Genomic DNA, 17,906 nt, shown 5'->3' on the forward strand with positions numbered 1-17,906 from the left:
CGAACAGCAGGAACATGATCTGCTTCTAACGCTCCACCAGAGGGGACAAAACGCCGGACATCAGATGACACCACGCTACAAACACACGTTAAACTCTCTTTAAAAAGCACAATGAACGCTGACTTTCTGCAACTGTATTTGTTAAAGGTGGATGTTTTTTAATTGGCCTTGATGGTTTTGTCGATCCAGTCGACAAACTTGGACACTCGAGCGTAGACGCCAGGTTTCATGGCGTTGGCGCATCCCAGACCCCATGATGTCACACCCTGCAGGACGAACCTGTTCTGTGAATTACACACCAGAGGACCACCGCTGTCGCCCTGCAAGGAGGAAGAGCACAAACATACATGAAGCAGAATGTATTTTCAAGATGGATGTTTTTCACTTCTACCGCTGCCAAAACATGGCTGGAAAACACCAGCAGAGCAGGAACAAGAGCAGGTTCAGGTACTTGAACAAGCTAATATTTTATAGATTTTTTTTTTTTTTTTTTTTTTGTAGTAGTAGTAGTAGTAGTTAAAAGAACTGATTTAGCGTTGCACTGCTGGACCAGAGATATCGTCTTTTTTATTGCATGCAGCTTCCTTTGTCAAAACCTGGCGCCTACATTTCCCACAATGGGAGCGTTATGCTTGTAGCGGCTAACGTAGCCTCGAGCTGCTAGCTTTTTTCCAGGAAGTTTTCCAAAATATCCTCCAGTTTGTGTATTTTTAGGGTTTTTCAAACCTGGCAGCTATCTGTTCCTCCCTCGATGTTTCCAGCACACATCTCGTGGTCTCTGACTCTGCCGTTCAGGTAGGACGGACGATTGCAGATCTTGTTCTCGATCACGGGGAAACCGGTTTCCTTCAGGACGCCTTCTCCTCCCGTACCTGCAACACACCTCTCTGCAGTCATCCACCATCCTCCTCTTCCTCAATTTTGAGGAGGTGCTGCATCACAGTTTGGAAATATTTGGTGGCTTTTTATTGCCACCTTTTCTCTACACATCCAATGTATTAGGGTTAGGGTTATCAAATATTCAATTATACTAGAACATATTTAACTTCTAAATATCTCATTTAAAGGTACACTCCCTGATTGTTTTCACCATCCAGCTCAATGTATGTTTATTTAAAAAAAGCAACAAATCTGATCAAATACATCAATTTTGACTTAAATAACTCCATCAATAAAGGATAATTCATGTTTTTTGGCACTTTTAGTGCTTCACAGTCTTCTACAAAATCAATAAAGACATTGCTGGAAAATGGAGGTCACTGGAGGTTTTTAAATCTTTACCCTCAAACTTTGAGAGCGACTAAAATGTCTTAATTACTGTACCTTGAGTTTCACCCCATCCAGTAACATAACACTCGGTTCCGCTGGGAACAGTGAAGTCCTTCTCTGGCAGACAGGCTGGCAGGACTTTGTCATTTATTAGTGCGGGACTGAAAACACAAACGCACACATGGAACATCAGTTTCAATTGAAAAACTGATTAATAATTTACTCTCTAAAACACCACATGGCACATGGCTCAAATTGTCTTCAAACAGCTCATTTTGTTTGAGCGAAGGCATCATTTTCAACCAGATCATGTAGCTAGCGTTAGCTCGATTAGTTAGCTAGCTACAGTTGATAAAATAGCATAAACTGAGTCGATTTATTCTCGATATTCTCAGTCATTTTAAAAACAATGGTTGTTTGGTTTCAGACAAACAAAAGCCAGCTTCTAACATGTAACCGCTAACTGGTTTGACAGACGTAAGTTTATTTTATCAACTGTAGCTAGCTAACTAAATAAGCTAACGCTAGCTGCACGATCTGGTTGAAAATTGTGCCTTTGTACGACTTTCTGTTCCCAGTCAATTTGTTAAGCACCTAAAGTCATTTTCATTACTTTAGTAAATGTACTTTACTCTAAATGCTACTTTCCATCACTGAGTAGCAATAAGTGAACAAAGAAAAACTGTACTCATCAGTATCATTATGACTGTGAGTACTGGGACTTCAGTCAGTGCTCACCTCTGCAGTTTGAGCAGAGCGATGTCGGCTCCGTTGGGTCCCAGCACCAGTTTCTCCAGGTTCCTCTCTTGTTTCGATGCCTCGTTGGCTCTCTCTGTATGGATTCCCAGGAGAACCTTGTAGGCCGAAGGCCGTTTGGACCTGCGGGACGCAACACATTTAGAAACACGCACACCATCCAGTGCTTGTGTTATCGCACAATTTGATGTTTACATGCTTTTAACTGACCTCTCCAGGCAGTGAGCAGCCGTGAGGACCCACTGAGCATCAATCAGAGTTCCTCCACAGAAATGAACTCCCGTGCTGGAAGACACACAGAAATGTAGTTCAGAATAAACACCTGAGATTATAAAACCTTTTTTAATATCAGATATAATTTCAAAATTTGCAGATAAAGCCCTGGAGATGCAGCATCTTGATTTCAGGGGAGATACAGAACACAGACATGGCAGACGTAAGAAGTAAAAGAAAAAAAATGACAGAAAAATAAATAAATAAAACATATCGCCCTCAGAGATCCTTGGATTGTAACACTTTGATAAGAAACAAGGGTCATATTCAGAGAAAAATGGGTTTTATTTTACAGATTAAAATCCATTTTGATCTGAATACCACGCTGTCACTATCAATCCTGTTTCTCTAAAAGATTTACAGCCCGAAATTTGATTAAAAACCATTGCCTCAAGGACTCCTCTAACCACCTGGATGAAAAAATATTCCCTCCTCTGCATGATAGGAACGATGTTTAATCTGCAAACGTTATCGGTTAATTACCTTTTAGAGACAAAGAATGTCTGCCAACATGCTAAAAACCAGATCTCACTTAAATCTTCTTCATATTCTGCAAATGGAATTAGATTTTAGTGTTGTTGGACTCACTTGGTGCGGAGGCTGATTTGCCAGGGCCAGGAGTGAGGTTTGGACACGCAGCCTCCCACAATACGACCAAAACAGCGCTTGGGTTTGGTGACGGGTGTACCACACTTCAGTCCAGCTAAAAAAAAACAAAAACATGAATTGAACAAATTAGGGGAAACTTATCAAGACTGAAAGTTGACGGCCTCGCCTGCAGCCTGTGAGGCTGGTGGTCAGTATGAATAATTAAATTGATGGATGGACAAAAATGTCTGATACATCTTGATTAACTGACTGATCATTTAGTCTACACAGTGTCAGGAGACAGTAACATTCCTGGCCACAGTTTCTCTCGGCCAAAGGTGATGTCCTCAATTTGCTTATTTTGTCTGACCAACGGTCCAAAAGCCAAAGAGATTCTATTGACTGTCATCAAAGTTTTACCGTCACAGTTTGTCATTTTGGACTGTTTGCCAAGCTTTCAGAAGGTGGGTGTTGCTTCATGTGACCATGTCCTCAGTCTTCTCTTCCCAGCGAAAGAGACGCACGAGGGAGTTAATGAGTTGAGACAGTGATGGACAATGAATGACCCTGTTTTTTGGTTTCTGAACTGAAAACAACTGAGCTCAGTCCTGTGTTTTTAACCTGAGAAGAGGACCAGACTGAGCGGGGCTGGCGTGACCTAACTGAGTACACCGGGTTCAGGTAAGGTCTCACCTGATGCACCAGATGTTCTCACGTGATGTGTAATATCACGTATCCAGCTGCCCCACAAGGTAAGGCCTGCATCCTGTTCTGTTGCAACCAAGACGTTTATCATATGTAATGGTCATGCAGAAGCTGGTAAAGCCACAAGGCTTAGCAATAGTTAAATCTCAGAATCAGCTTTATTGGCCAAGTATGTGTGCACATACAAGGAATGTGACTCTGGTTTAAACATCTTGTCGACTAAACAAACCAGCAAATGCATGTAGGAAGGTGAAAGCAGTACATTTATAGCATTATTGCTTAAAAAATGCTAATGATTAACTAATCAAAACAGCCAATGATTAATTTTCTGTTGATCAACTAATCAATCTTACGAGTAATTGTTTCTGCTCTGTAGTGTATCATAGCATGCTAACAACTAAAATGTTGACATGCATATTAGCATACTAACATGCAAACACAAAGTATAAAGCACATGAGATTTATGGTAAGAACTGTTTCGCATCTCGGACTGCTAACATTAGCATGATAACATGCAGTCAATTAGGATTGTAAAATGCTAATATTTAGGTGTTATTGATTTATTAGCATGCTAATGTTTCAATCCGACTCAAAGGATTTGTTTACTTATTCTACAGGTGAACATTTCAGCCTGTTGGTGGCAACAGATGACAAGGACGCATCGTCTGGGACCATCAATGTTTGTATTGAATTTAATGGAAGAGCATTCAATATTTTGATGTCACCATTTGTCTGGCCACGCAGGGAGAGTCGTTGAAAAGTTCAATGTTCTACAAACGAACAGTGTTCACATACCACAATCAGGGATCTGACAGTAGTCCCATTTCTTGTTCCTGTCAGTCGTGTAACACCACGGCCCGTTCACATCATTATCAGGGTTTCTGCAGCTCTGACGGTAAAACACAAGGACAGAATTAATGAACCTGAAACAAATCTAATGATTTACCAGATTTTAACTTTAATATGTTTGTTAAATCCAGAGTGAAACGTCATCAGTCCATTGTGGTTTATAGAGCTACACACTCACATTGCCCTCCAAGCCCTTGGTGGGGTGACTTTGTGGGGTGAAGCTGTTGTGTTGATGAGGACTCTGAGAACTCCAGGCCTGGCAGGTCACCCCCAGAAGGGTGATGGAGGTTGGACCCCGGTATGACTCCCCATTTCCAACCTTACAGTCTGACACAGCAACAGAAAAAAAACAGCAGGTGAATACAGAATTAAAGAAACTGACAAGCACACATTCAAAAAGTTGAACATTGTACCTTTCTGTGGTGGTGTCTGGGTGGCGGTGGTGGGGGGCTGGGGTTTAGCAGGGACAGGGGGTGCAGTTCCTGAAGGATTGGTGGGGCATTTCTCCAAGTTGCAGTACTCCCATCGAACTCTGGGGTCCGTAGTGTAACACCAGGGAGCTCGGTCTCCATCAGGGTTCCTGCACAGATTCCTCCTGAGGTCCCTGTTGACAGAGAAAACCCAGAACTTCAAGACAGCAGGTACTAATATCACACAAGATTCTGCATCTAACTCCTGGAATTAAACCAGGAAAGGAACTAATGTTCAGTACAATATTTCAAATACCGCTAGGGCTGTGTTGCTGGTGTTTTATGGAGCCAGAAGTGACCATATTTGGACCTGAGGGTGGAGCTGGGTCGGACATGCATTGCTACATCTGTATTCTGATTGGATCTGACTGGGGACCCGAGGACACGCTGTGGTAGCGACTTGTCAATCACAAGGTATCCATTTTATTTCACTCTAAATGGAACCATCATTTCCAGCATGAACATCACACTGTGTTGAAGAAGACTGTAAACTAGTGTTTGAGACCATAAACTCATTAGAAATCGTTCTCTTATGTAATAAATAAAGTGAAAAGTCGGTTCATTTTCTCATAAGCTTCCATACAAACAGATGCCCTTTTGCAACCAGTGGAGTGGCCCCCTACTGGTCATTACAAAGAATGCAGGTTTAAGCCACTTCCATGTTTGCTTCTGCAGGACTTAAAACAGTAAGTGTGGCCATATTCTTTATTGTTATTATTAATATTGTAAAGCTACAGACAGACTGGTGAAGCCCAATGGTTCCCACAGAAGGTGTAAATCTTTAAACTAAGTAATTAGCTAAAACAGACGGACAATGGTGTTTTAGCAAAAAGAGGACGATCGCTGCATTTGGTCTTTTTTAATGTGATTAGCTGATGGTAAGAAAAATACAGAATTTAACCTGGTTTATCCTGGATTTGCATCCTAGATGATCAGATGAGGGTCATTATTTGCCATCAAAATGTCGCACTGGTGTTCATTAAATATTAATGTAATAAAGGGTCAAGTCTGCATTTTTCAATGTAAAATATTTTAGTGGACATGATGATGACACTCACGCGTTGGGGAACGCCTGTGGAGTTTTCCTATGGCTGTGAGGAGTCATGGAGCTCCAGCTTTGACATCTCTTCCCACTGATGGTCTCTGATGTTATGCCACGGTAACTCGTCCCGTCCCCCTCGTAACAGTCTTCCTCTTCGGGGGGGATCACTGGCTCACCTGCAGCAAGAGACAAAAAATCAGGCTGAATCAGTGATGCGTAGATCTGGAGTCAGATTATTCATGCAAGTGGGTTTAACCTCTGAGGGGTCGTTATCCAGGAACGCTAATGCCCCAAGTGCTATCAATGACCCTGATAACAACTTGCAGATCCATCACCGCTGACATTAACAGCTGTTTTTAAACCTGTTTTTCATCATCATCATCTTCCGTTACTGTCATACCTGGTCCAGCTCCGTCCCCGCAGCTCGGCACTCTGCAGTACTCCCAGCGGGTTTCAGGGTCAGTGGTGTAACACCAGGGCATCCTCTCATTGTCGGGGTTACGACAGTAGTTGTTATCTAGGCCTCTGGTAATCAAGAGATAGCAAAAATGGTGATGATCACAGGCAAATGCAACAACAACAGCATGCTCTGGATTTTGCTTCTGCTTTCCACCTGTCAGTGGTGCATAGTGGAAGATACAGTTAATGATAGTCTTGGAAACAATGAAGCCATCGATTAAGCACCAAGTTCTCGTAAATTCAACATTTGTCTTGTTGACAAAGCAACAATTAATTGAATGGAATTTCAGTTTTTATGGGCAGTTCACCAGTTCGATCCTCTCATAAAGGAACATTTACTGAGCGACAGTGATAGTGGCAACAACAGACTAACCAACTACAAAGGCTGATATTTTATTTTAAGTTGTTCTGCCTATTCCATTAGATTCACACCGACCTGAGATGTAACTCTTTGTGATTTGTTAACAATCCTAAGTGGTGTCATGTCATACATCAACCAATAAGGCAGAGACATCTTTTAAAGTGAGAGATTTCTGGATGGAATTTGGCTTGTTCTGTAGTCGGCTATGCCAAAAGCTTGGTTTGGTCTCCACAAACTCCTGAGACAGATATCTCTCTTTGGCAGCTATATGTTGCACTTCTTCAACCAGACGCTAACTTTGTCTTGTCTGCTGTTTGGTGCTATGCAGTTAGCATACAACAGAAAATGGATTTGAGAAAAACATTGAGAATGAAAGAGACCGTAAATTTACCGTATATATATGAAATGAAATGTTTTTCCGTCACAGTAGCTCTTACTTGCAGGGGTAGTTGTCCGGTGTGCGGTTGTGCTTTTGTGGCGTCTGAGCTGACCAGCTCTGGCACGTTTTGCCAGACTCCGTCACAGCCATTGTACCGCGGTACAGTGCACCTTCGCCGGTGGCACAGGTCACCTCTGGGACGATGGTGGGAGGCTCGGACGCTGAGCACAGAAGATGAGACACACTGATCGTTGAACTTACAGTAAAAACTAATCAAGAAGCAGCAATGTTTGAAATATTGTAAAATTTGTCAATTTGTGTGCTTTTTCATGTTTTTTAAATACAGTATTTTCTTTGGTCCCTCAGGTCAGTTTGCCACTTCAATGGTCCTGCTGCAGGAAGGGGTTAAACATCTTGCTCAAGGGCACGTCTACAAGTTCGAGCAAATGTGGGATTGAACTCACTTCGTTAACGGGTGAGTGTACATGTTTTCTTCAGTTCATAAAAGCTGCAGTAATATGTGTTGTAATGCATTTAGTGAAATTTCCCCACAATTCCACACCTGTCCTCTCAGCGATAGAAGCTTGAGCAGGTACAAGGTGCTACAGGACAGAAAACTTACTGCAGCGGGGTATAGAGCAGAAGTCCCATCGTTTTGATGGGCTGGTGGTGAAGCACCAGGGTCGGGGGTCCCCATCTGGGTTTCTGCAGTAGTTCTCCTCCAGGTACTTCTCTGGAAGACTAGAGAAAAACACATGAATCATTAGGCAAAGCAACAAAATGTGCTTTATTTATTCAATTCTGCTTTGTGGTTGATTGATGGATTGATGTGCTGCTCTGGAGTCTTACGCGCTGGGGTTGTAGCCATGGTTGTGAGGCTTCTGGGAGTCCCAGCGTTGGCAGGTGAAGCCGTTTTCTGTGGTGGAGATTTTCCCTCTGTAGTCCTCGCCGCTGCAGTGTATGCACTCCTCTGCAGAGGAACAAGCACAGACACTTCACACTACCTGCTGCATTGGTCTGCCTTTCCATTTACTTCACGACTACAGTACATGTGAATGTATTTGTTGTGCGCTGTATATGCGGAGAAATGTATCACCTATATGGAAACTGTACAGAGAAGCAACACAATGTCACAAATCTTGTTGGGGTTTTTCTACTTTATGTACAACTGAGGCTCAGGGGGACTTCAGGGAATCTCCCTGATGGCAATGTCATTAATTTTGCAGGTATTTGGTCATAAAGTATAGGTCAAATTAAAATTACGGCTGGTCTTCTAGAGATAAGTGTAAATTCAATACAAACACTTCAGAATAATTTGGACACTCAAATTAGGCGGTGGACCATGAAACAGCTGGCAATCAGGAGGATGGAGGATGAGAAATCAATCAGTTTTTACCTGTGCAGCTCGATACGTTGCAGTGTTCCCAGCGGGTGTTGGGGTCGGTGGTGTAACACCAGGGTCCCCCGTTGTCTCCATCAGGGTTTCTGCAGAAGTTAGACTCCAGGTCTGCTCGGGGGTGGCTCTCTGGTGTGATGCTGCAGCAGATGCATTAATGTCATGAAAAGGTGTAATAAGACATGGTGTAATATGTGCATTGACATTGTTTCAGGTGAATACACACTTGGGCCTGTGTGGGTATTTTGCTTCCCATGTCTGACACGTCTTTCCGGACTTTGATTTGGTCTTTGTTCCTCTGTAATCTGTTCCTATTCCATTGACACACTCCAGGAGGTATCCTAGATGAGACAAAAACCACAACACACACCAAAGGACACTATCAGCACGTTTGATCATTGAGTAAAATCAGCTGCTGTTTAGCGGGACTTCTTGTTGACATGTTCACTGTATATGATAGAATTAATCTCTAAGTGAATCATTGATCTGATCCCACTCAAGTGATGTTTCATCCACAAAATCTGAGTCACAGTATTGTTGAACGTGCGTCACCTCCTCGCTGTGTTTGCAGACGCAGTCCAAACATCACTGACCATGCAACACGGGCCAAACATTAACCACAACGTAATGGAGGCTAAAAAATACCATGCAAACTCTAAACTGGAGCAGTAGGAACACTCTTCAGACCTTTGAGTATTCATAGGAGACAAAGAAAGGGCACCACACTTCTGGAACAAAGCAAAAGGACTTGCCGTTTTTCTGATATAAAGCTGTGCTGCTTCTGCGCAGGATGGTCTCTGTTTTAGAGTTTGCCGCTGCTGTCCAGCACTCTTGGTCCTTTTCGTTATATATGAAAGACCTGTGAAGACAGTGCAGGCGTCAGGTTGGGACCCCGAGCCTTAAATGCACGGGTTGGATTTCAAAACTGTGAACTTACCTGCAGGTGAAGATTGTTTCAGTGTCACATTTGGTGGCGCACTCAGCCACAGTGTTCACTGAGTACTGTCTTTTGTTCAACGAGAGGATCCACGCTCCTTCAGTTTTGGAGTAGCCGTCCACCTCAGTACCACCAACTTAAACCAGAGAATATCATCAATTCATTGTCATTCAGTACATTAATTATTCATTCATTCATTCATTCATTCATTCAGAGCATGAAGGAATGGCTGTCATCCAAATCAGGTGTCAGGCAAGTTGAAATCAGCATGTTTTCAAATGATTAAAATTAACAAAATTCAAGATCTGATGTGAAATTTTAAGTATATAAATAAATATTAAAGTAAAATATTAAGTAATAGAGGTAATCCAGCAGAGTATCAAATAAAATGAAATAAGAACTTTTATCTAATTTTTAAAATAAGATGGAACAAAAGAAGAAACCACTAATGAACACACATACTGTACACACACATAAACAAACATCTGTTTACAGCACCAAATGGAAGAGATAATAAAACATTAATGCTGATTTTCCTCATTTGTGATTTAATTTGGCCTAATTACCTTGAATTAGCAGCGATTTAAAGACTAAATTATTAATAACAGTCGATGGCATTAAGAGGCTGTTTCCCCTGTAGGTCCTGATTAACATAATTAAATATTTTATAGGCTTCAGATTCAGAAGTTGATGAACGTTCTGGGATTGGAAACAAATGTTTTGATTATTTTAGAAGCATTTGCTTTTCTAATGATGAAATGTGAGGTTTGTGACACGCAACACAACTGGGAATTGAGCAACAGTGCGACAGTGTCACTCAGTCTGTGACGCTGTGTGGAGAAACCAGGGTTGACTAATTTGATTGAAATGACAAACATTGTGAGAGAGACCTTGAACTGTTCACAGGTGAGTACCACACACCAAACACACAACGCGGTAAGAAAACACTAAAACACATGATGTAGTTTTAACGTCATTCAACTTTGTAGATAAGCTAAGCTAATCATTTTCCACATATAGCTTCAGACATTAAAGTGGTATCATTCTTCTTATATAACTCTCGGTCAGATGCGTATATTCTGAAACGTCTACCTATTGCCTCAAGACTTGATACCATGCCCCAAGAGTCTCTCTGGACATTTAAAGAGGTTCAGCTGGACCCACAGAACAACTGTCAGACGTGTCTTCATAAAGGTTTTGCTATCTGGAACAGACGTTAATAATCTGCATAACAATTACTGTAGAGTCAAATTAAGGCAAATGCACAAAAAGAACGGGACCTAAGATTGAACCCTGTGGTACACCGTGGGTGATATTTTAGGATAAGAGGTAGGTTTCAACTTGTTAGTGGCAGCAGTGAAACAGACTCAAACACGCATGTGGCCGACTACACTGGAAATGTTCAGCAACTCAAAAGTCAATCAATGACCAAATTAAACTCCATAGTGTAAAGAACTTAATGTGACTTCTGAGAAACCAACAGAACAAAACGTGATTTACAAGAATAAGATGAACTGTTGGTTCAGACAGACACATGTTTTTTGTGTCACTGGATAGATAATTTTCAGCCTGTCTCTGTCCGACTCTGCTTCCCATTGATTGGGACACCTGTAAATTATATAAACTAGATGCAAAGTGAACAAAATCAGATTTAAGTGCATCCAGATTTGTCTCTTGATGCATCCTTACGTGACTCGATGAAGACAGCCTCGACAAAACCTCTAGCTAACTTGAACAGGGTTGTAGTCTCAGTGAAGCCAAGTTTTGTTGGTCTTTTTGTGTTCTATCGCGGTTACACAGCTGTACAGCGGTTCATAAGTATCATTAAAGATTAAAGACGTCACATCTTACCAGTGCAGAGCAGGGCTCCCAGAAGGAAAGCTAGCTTGTTCAGGTCCATGGTGAGGCCCTTATACTAGCAGCTCATTGTCGACTAACCTACCGAGGTATCTCCTGGTATATAATTCGGCTCCTTTTAGCATGTTGGGAAGACAAACAGGACATCATTAGTCAATCATTGGCCCGACAAGGACGGCAAAAGAGCTACAGGTCAAAAACCTTGTTTAAGGGAGATTTTGGAAAATGTTGCATCGTAGCATCACAGAGTTTTATCCTCTCTGTCCTGTGTTGAATATGGTAAAATAATAACGTGATGTTTGATTCTTACCTTGGTCCAGTTATGAAATGCCACCAGTTGGAGAGCAGGGGAAGAACTGGGAGGCTGCTGGTCTCTGCTGGGATGCACCCACAGGCTTCTTCAGCTACTCTGTTGCTTTTCTGCCGCTATGACAGATTTAGGAAACTGCTCCTGAGCTTTGACCTCTTTTGATATCATGTGACCTTTTGTTTCTTATCAACATGCCAATTCTTTCCTTCATCCCTTCACTGGAATTTCTGTCCGCCCTGAGCATGCTTATATGTCCTGAGTGGCGTTATCATTGACATTTTAAGTAAATGTTACAGGTAGGGGGTTATCTTTAATGGTCGTGCATGTGCGTGTGTTAGAATGTAGTACAGACCTGATTCTCATTCTACTGCTGAATACTATGTGATCTAGATTAAAGGAGATCAATATATGTAGTTAATCTTCAGCTAAAAGGGACCAATGTCCTCAACTGCAAATATGTGATTACAAAACAAGCTACTTTAGACTCGTCAGTGGACGGTTGGACAGAGGAACTGCTGCTGCTCCACTTTCTAAACAACTTAAACCGCTTTCAGTCCAAATAACCTGAAACCCTGACGGCAAAAGTCTGGTTAGCTACCAATTAGAAAATATGACCTCTGCAGTCACAGGTATCACACCATGACTATTATTAATATATACATAGAATAGTATATATCATTATACTATTATGTACTTATTTGCACCTCCAGCACACATGTTTTTCCACAGTTTTTGGCATGACAGTGGAAGTATCTGACTCTTTTGCTGCTACAGGCTCCACTATGTTCACCTGCTTGTTGCTTGTTGCGCTGTGTCTTGGCAGGTAGTGTGGACTTGATTTTTAGAGGTTTTCATTGAAAGCAGCTGCCTGCTGCAGCTGAAAAATGACTGTGAGAACAAGCAAAAACAGTAAAGTCGCTGGTCGAAATATCACTGCAGAGCTTCGTGCTAATTCACCTCAATTCAGTGTTAATATAAAAGCATTGCTGTAAACATCATGAAAATAGGATTAATTAAATCAATAATAGTCAAATAATAAGCAGTTACAGCACACCTTATTTTATCATTTTATTTATGCATTCTACTTTAATTTTTACCATCTGTAAGTGCTTCCTTTCTATAAGGAATCTGTGAGCCCACACAAACTGATCTGCACACCAACACATGCCCTCTCGTCTGAGTATTTCTACTTTGTAAAGCTTGTCTCACTCAGCATCACCTGTTGTGTTTTGTCTCACTTCAATTTAAAAAACAGTATCAAAAACCCAGACAGTGCTCCTGTACTGGTTTCCTTTATAGCAGTCCATGTAATACACAGTGATGGCCTGCAGAGGGTGCTATTGATCCCCAACCTTGAGGAGCTGCATGTTTAAAAAATATTCAATCACCTCTTCAACTTCACCTGAGCAAACAATGAGAGAGAGGTGGATAATACTGACAAAAGACACGCCAGTGTTGGTGCATGTGAAAAGAAAGTGAGGACAAACGGATGAACCGCGAAGTCGATAACAGTGTCAAGGATGGGAAGCATAATGGAGCTATTGATGATGGTATCCACGATTACAATAAACGTTTGAGCGTCAGTGGATGATTTGTGTTCAATAGAGCACAGTGATGAATGGCGATCATCCGGCATGATATGATTGGAGTAATTCTGATGAGTCAGATGGTTCAAGGGATCCAGGAGTACCTCTACAATTTTCAGTCTTACTGTTATGACAGCAGACAAAATGATGGATGTTAGAGACAGAAAAATGTATGCACGATAGAGCTTTGGCCGCTTTTATTGAAAACATGTTAAAAGCATTTACGTTTCAGTCCTTGGCAGATAAAATGACAAAACTTAAATGAAGGAATGTACTTTAACAGCAAACTCCTACATGAACTTTGAGTCTTGCTGTAAGCATGGAAGTAAATCTGTTATTGAATACGCTGTAAACTGAAGCATCAAACGGGATCTGTGGTGTGACCCTATTTTAAGTTGAAAGGTCGTCTAGCTACTCCTCCTCTTGCTAACTCAAGCAAATCCAGCTAAAGCTAAGGTGTCGCAGTAACGTTAGCTAGCTAATCTTGCCTTAACCTGTCGACAGGTCCACTGAACTAACTGGCATATTGAGATCCAGTCACACTGTGGGCACAATCGAGAGCACCAGGTCTACATGCAAAGCTCCATTGATTATTATCCAGAGACTGTATCCAGACACACGTCACATGTTCCAGGTGTAAATAAGGCCTCATGGTCTCCAGAGAATGAGTCTGAGTGACTTTAGTGATCATCTGACTTTTCCTCCAGCCCCACCACGATTCACACTTTGTTTTTACTGACATGTATTGACAGTATTGGATGGATCACCGCCGATCCTCTGACCTTTTTAATGCAGGTCAAAATTGTAATTTGTGCAGCACTTTGGTTCATGGTCAAAAACCTGCAAAACTAATGACTGTCTCATAGTGCTGATTAGCAAATGTTAGCATGACTTGCTCAACTAAGATAGGGAACATGGTAAACATCATACATGCTAAACATCAGTGTGTTAGCATTGTCCGCTATGGGCTACTGTAGAAACATGGTGGACTCCCTCTGTAGATATAAAGAGCTCACTCAAGGTAATGACAACAATTCTTATTATACATGAATGAAAACATGCTTCTTCATGCTCCACGAAACAGTAGAAATAAAAAGTAAAATCTGATCCTGGTTCCACTTTTTGTTGGGTGATCCTGCATTGACTCCGTTTACATGAATGAATCTGCACCAGGTCTGACAGTTTCAGTACTGCAGGACTAAACCGTCACTGGTGAATCTCAGCACATCTTGCAGGACATTTGTCGAAGGATGAGAAAAGGTTTCGATAATATAAAACACAGTTTATGTTCTGAACTCACTGGATGTCACCGTAAATATCCTGAATGACATATGATTGGCTGCTGACCAGGTTACGCTGTGTAACGTCAAAACTGTGTCCCCTGAGCAAAAAGAGACCAAACCAGAGATTCTTCAGATTGACTGAAACAGAACATGCACATGGTCGACAGCAGCACTGTACAAAGCAAAGCTGATTTGCTGCACAGCATCCATGTTGAATCCACTCACGTTGGCCGCCTTGTTCAAAAAGTCTGCAGATAAACGCAGAATAGTCTGTAGATTTTCTCATTTTTTCCACAAAGCTCCCACTTTCAGCAATAATAACACATCTTATTGTTTCACCGAGCGACTAAGTGTATTGGTTTTGTTCTATGTTCCCGCAAGTTGAAGGTCAGCTTGCTCTGTAAAGTGGGACCACAACAATACTTCAGGCATGGCGAGCGAGAGGTGTTCTGCTCTGTGGTGTCCAAGGTTCGCTGCTCAATCAATATCCTCCGTCAGACCTCAATTTAGAGGACGTCCCTCTCTCCTTAAAAAGGGAAGAATGGCTTCTTTCTGCTGCTGCATCACTCAGGGTTTCATGTCATTTCTCTTTGTGTGACCAAAAAATCAAAACAAATCATGTTTTTCTGAAGCCGTGTACACGCTGCATTACAGCTGGATGTGTTTCTCTGAAACTCTTCTGCCTCCTGCGTCTGTTGGCTCTTTGTGGTCTTTGTGTGATTTGGTTGTCATTTTGGCCAAATTTCCCTTGAAAAACATATTTCAATTTTTGGAGACTGTCCTTTTTGAAGAAAGGTCAAACAAAAACTCAACATGCACTCAATGTAGTATTAATTGTAGTAACACAGACCGCAGATTGACAAGATTAACTGGTGACCACGTATGATTACCGCCCTCAAAGTTTTATTCATTAGAGGATGAAGAGTATTTTCAAACCTTTGACCTTTTTCCTCTCTTCTGCCTTGCACATTGGCACAGATGGAAAAAGCAGTAAAACATAAGAAGGTTACTTAAGACTGATTGTTTTAAATCTCAGTATGTTTTATTGACAGGACACGCCTCGATACCTTGATAGTTTTAAAAGAACTGCAAATTATAACAAGAAGTTGTCTTCAGTTTAAAGCTGTCAGATGATCAAATTCAGGGAATCATAATAATGGGCTGTCAGAAAGATGGCATGGCACCGTGACCAGTGTGTACGAATGTTATATGTATGTTAGCATAGCACGAAAGACAATGATGAGTAACAACACGTTGTAGTACCTTCATGAGAATACCTGTATAATGAGCATGGAGGATGCTTCCTCAACTTCCCAAAGAACCCATGAGCTGACAATTTGAAAAGAAGTGCTTTAATGCAGTTAACTCGATAAGAAGCACCTGAACCCACCGTCATGAACAAGTGAGATCTGATGCCACAAATCACCATACACACGAATATTTACACTGAAACTGATGTTTGAGGAGTTTTTAGCTTTCACTGTGTTGTGAAGTTGAGCATCACTCTTTGAATGAAGTGTCGTCTGTAAAACAGGACAACCCAAACCAGAGGCCATCACAGCTTCCTCTACAATGATGGCAGTAGACTCGATGAGCTCCATCAGTTGTGACATGACGTGGCAGGCAGGCTTAGCTCTGTGGAGCTCAGGTGTGGCTGCTTCATCGTATGTGTGATGCTGCTGAAAATACGCCTTTCATCATCTTCTCATGCATCTGACATTTTCTAAAGAGAGACATAGGAAAGACCCCGATATGTCCTGCACCAGGTGAACTACCAGGTGCATCTACATATGGAGGGTTTAGTTCTCAGAAAAGTCAGTTTTTGGAGGTGAAAGTGTATTTCTTCCACTTCACAGGAGCTTCACCCTGCTGGCAAAGGCTCAACATGCTGATGTTTGCACTGAGCTGACAGATATAACCAGCATCCATCTTTGTATCTTCTTCTCAGTAACATCCCGGCCAATACAAAGCAAATTTAGTTATTGTGCAACATTCAGAAGTTAGTGTCACCTCACTGTTTGACAGTGCAAGTAACTGGATTCAGGCTTCGTCTGGACACATAACTATTTGTTTAAGTTTCAAATGGCTGCGTATTTGTGTGAAAAACTCTGCTGCTGGTTTCAAGCTGAAATATCGTCTGAAATTTGGGCGACTGGCATCTCACCTGCAGTGTGCCGAGGCCCGCGTTCACAAAGCAGCTGTTCAGTGAAGAGCCCTCAGGCAGCTGATGTGAGCACTTCTTCTGAAAAGGACAAAGAATTTTTTGTTAAAAGGAAGTTCTACTTATTGTGCTTTGTAGATTAGAGACACATTCCTCGACACGTGCGTGCTTTACAAGCATCACAGGAAAATTCTTGTTTCTGATATGAATGTAAATGCATTTATAGAAATATCTATTTGAGTCATAAAAACAATTCAAAAGCAGCGTCTGTATTCATTTAGCAGTGGCGTTTCAACACAGCAGAGAAGAAATTACGGCAAGAGAAAAGTGAAATGAAACATTTTGATTTAGTTAAAATCTTAGTCTTTTAATCGCTGCAGTATACTGTGATTTAAAAATAAGGCCATTTAGTACATTTATTGTTCGTGATATCCTTATCCATATCGTGAATTCCTTGGTGTAAATTAGGCCCTGAAGCAGCAGATACTTTCACTGGCCATCCAAAGCGCCACATTGACGGCCCAAATGTGAGCCATCGGAGCGTCAAGCCTTAAAAAAAATGTTATATTTGCATATTTAATCAAATCAGTTTTTGATGCAACTGATGATCAACATTCAAGTGCACTTCTATGCAGTACTTACCTGTCGGAACAGTTGTTTTGTATTTGGCTTCCTTGACGTCAGCCTCATAGTTTACTGTTCACTGTATGAAGCCACTGAATCACAGACTCTGGGAGATATCTCACAGAATGTAAACTGGCTGAAAGATCTCAGCTCACTGCAAGTTAAGAAATCACAAATATGTGATGTTTTAAGCCTCACAGTGAGAAAACATAAATCATGTAGATCATTGTTTCATGAACGCCTCGCAGGCCTCTGAATCAGAATCGAGTCTCGAGCTGCTCGCAGATTTCCAGCTGAAGTATTTCCAGCTCTTTTCTAAATGCTGCACACGTGCCGTCAGGCGTTCTGTCTATTTGCACGTCCTCTTAAGTTGCAGTGTGTTGAGCTCTCTCAGCCACCGTACGCATAATCAATTGGAGCTTTTCTTCTGACCGACCACCCGATCAAGCCCCAGAAACATGTCATGGTCATTTTGTATTATGGACATGAAAAAGCTCATATGCGGCTCCTCCAGAGTGTCAGCTCTTTGTGCGTTTTCAATTACAGCCTCATTGGACAGAAGGTCCCGGCAAATGGATGCAGAATGATGGCGTATCAGAGC

At 41.7% G+C, this 17,906-nt stretch overlaps 1 protein-coding gene across 1 annotated transcript; it reads right to left on the minus strand.

Moving 5' to 3' along the window:
- Window positions 1-158: 158 nt before the first annotated feature.
- On the minus strand, window positions 159-11,384 carry plg (plasminogen). Its single transcript, XM_070987666.1, has 19 exons — window positions 11,336-11,384; window positions 9,485-9,620; window positions 9,300-9,406; window positions 8,774-8,888; window positions 8,548-8,687; window positions 8,001-8,121; window positions 7,774-7,892; window positions 7,210-7,372; window positions 6,353-6,477; window positions 5,969-6,128; window positions 4,854-5,044; window positions 4,619-4,767; window positions 4,387-4,480; window positions 2,887-3,001; window positions 2,236-2,310; window positions 2,008-2,148; window positions 1,324-1,430; window positions 727-872; window positions 159-320 (listed from the first exon to the last, which is right to left on the minus strand). The coding sequence occupies exons 1-19, from the start codon at window positions 11,382-11,384 to the stop codon at window positions 159-161; spliced, it is 2,415 nt and encodes an 804-aa protein (XP_070843767.1).
- Between the last annotated feature and the right edge of the window lie 6,522 nt (window positions 11,385-17,906).

The sequence above is a fragment of the Chaetodon trifascialis genome, chromosome 19, assembly GCF_039877785.1.
Source record: "Chaetodon trifascialis isolate fChaTrf1 chromosome 19, fChaTrf1.hap1, whole genome shotgun sequence".
NCBI classification, from domain to species: domain Eukaryota; kingdom Metazoa; phylum Chordata; class Actinopteri; order Chaetodontiformes; family Chaetodontidae; genus Chaetodon; species Chaetodon trifascialis.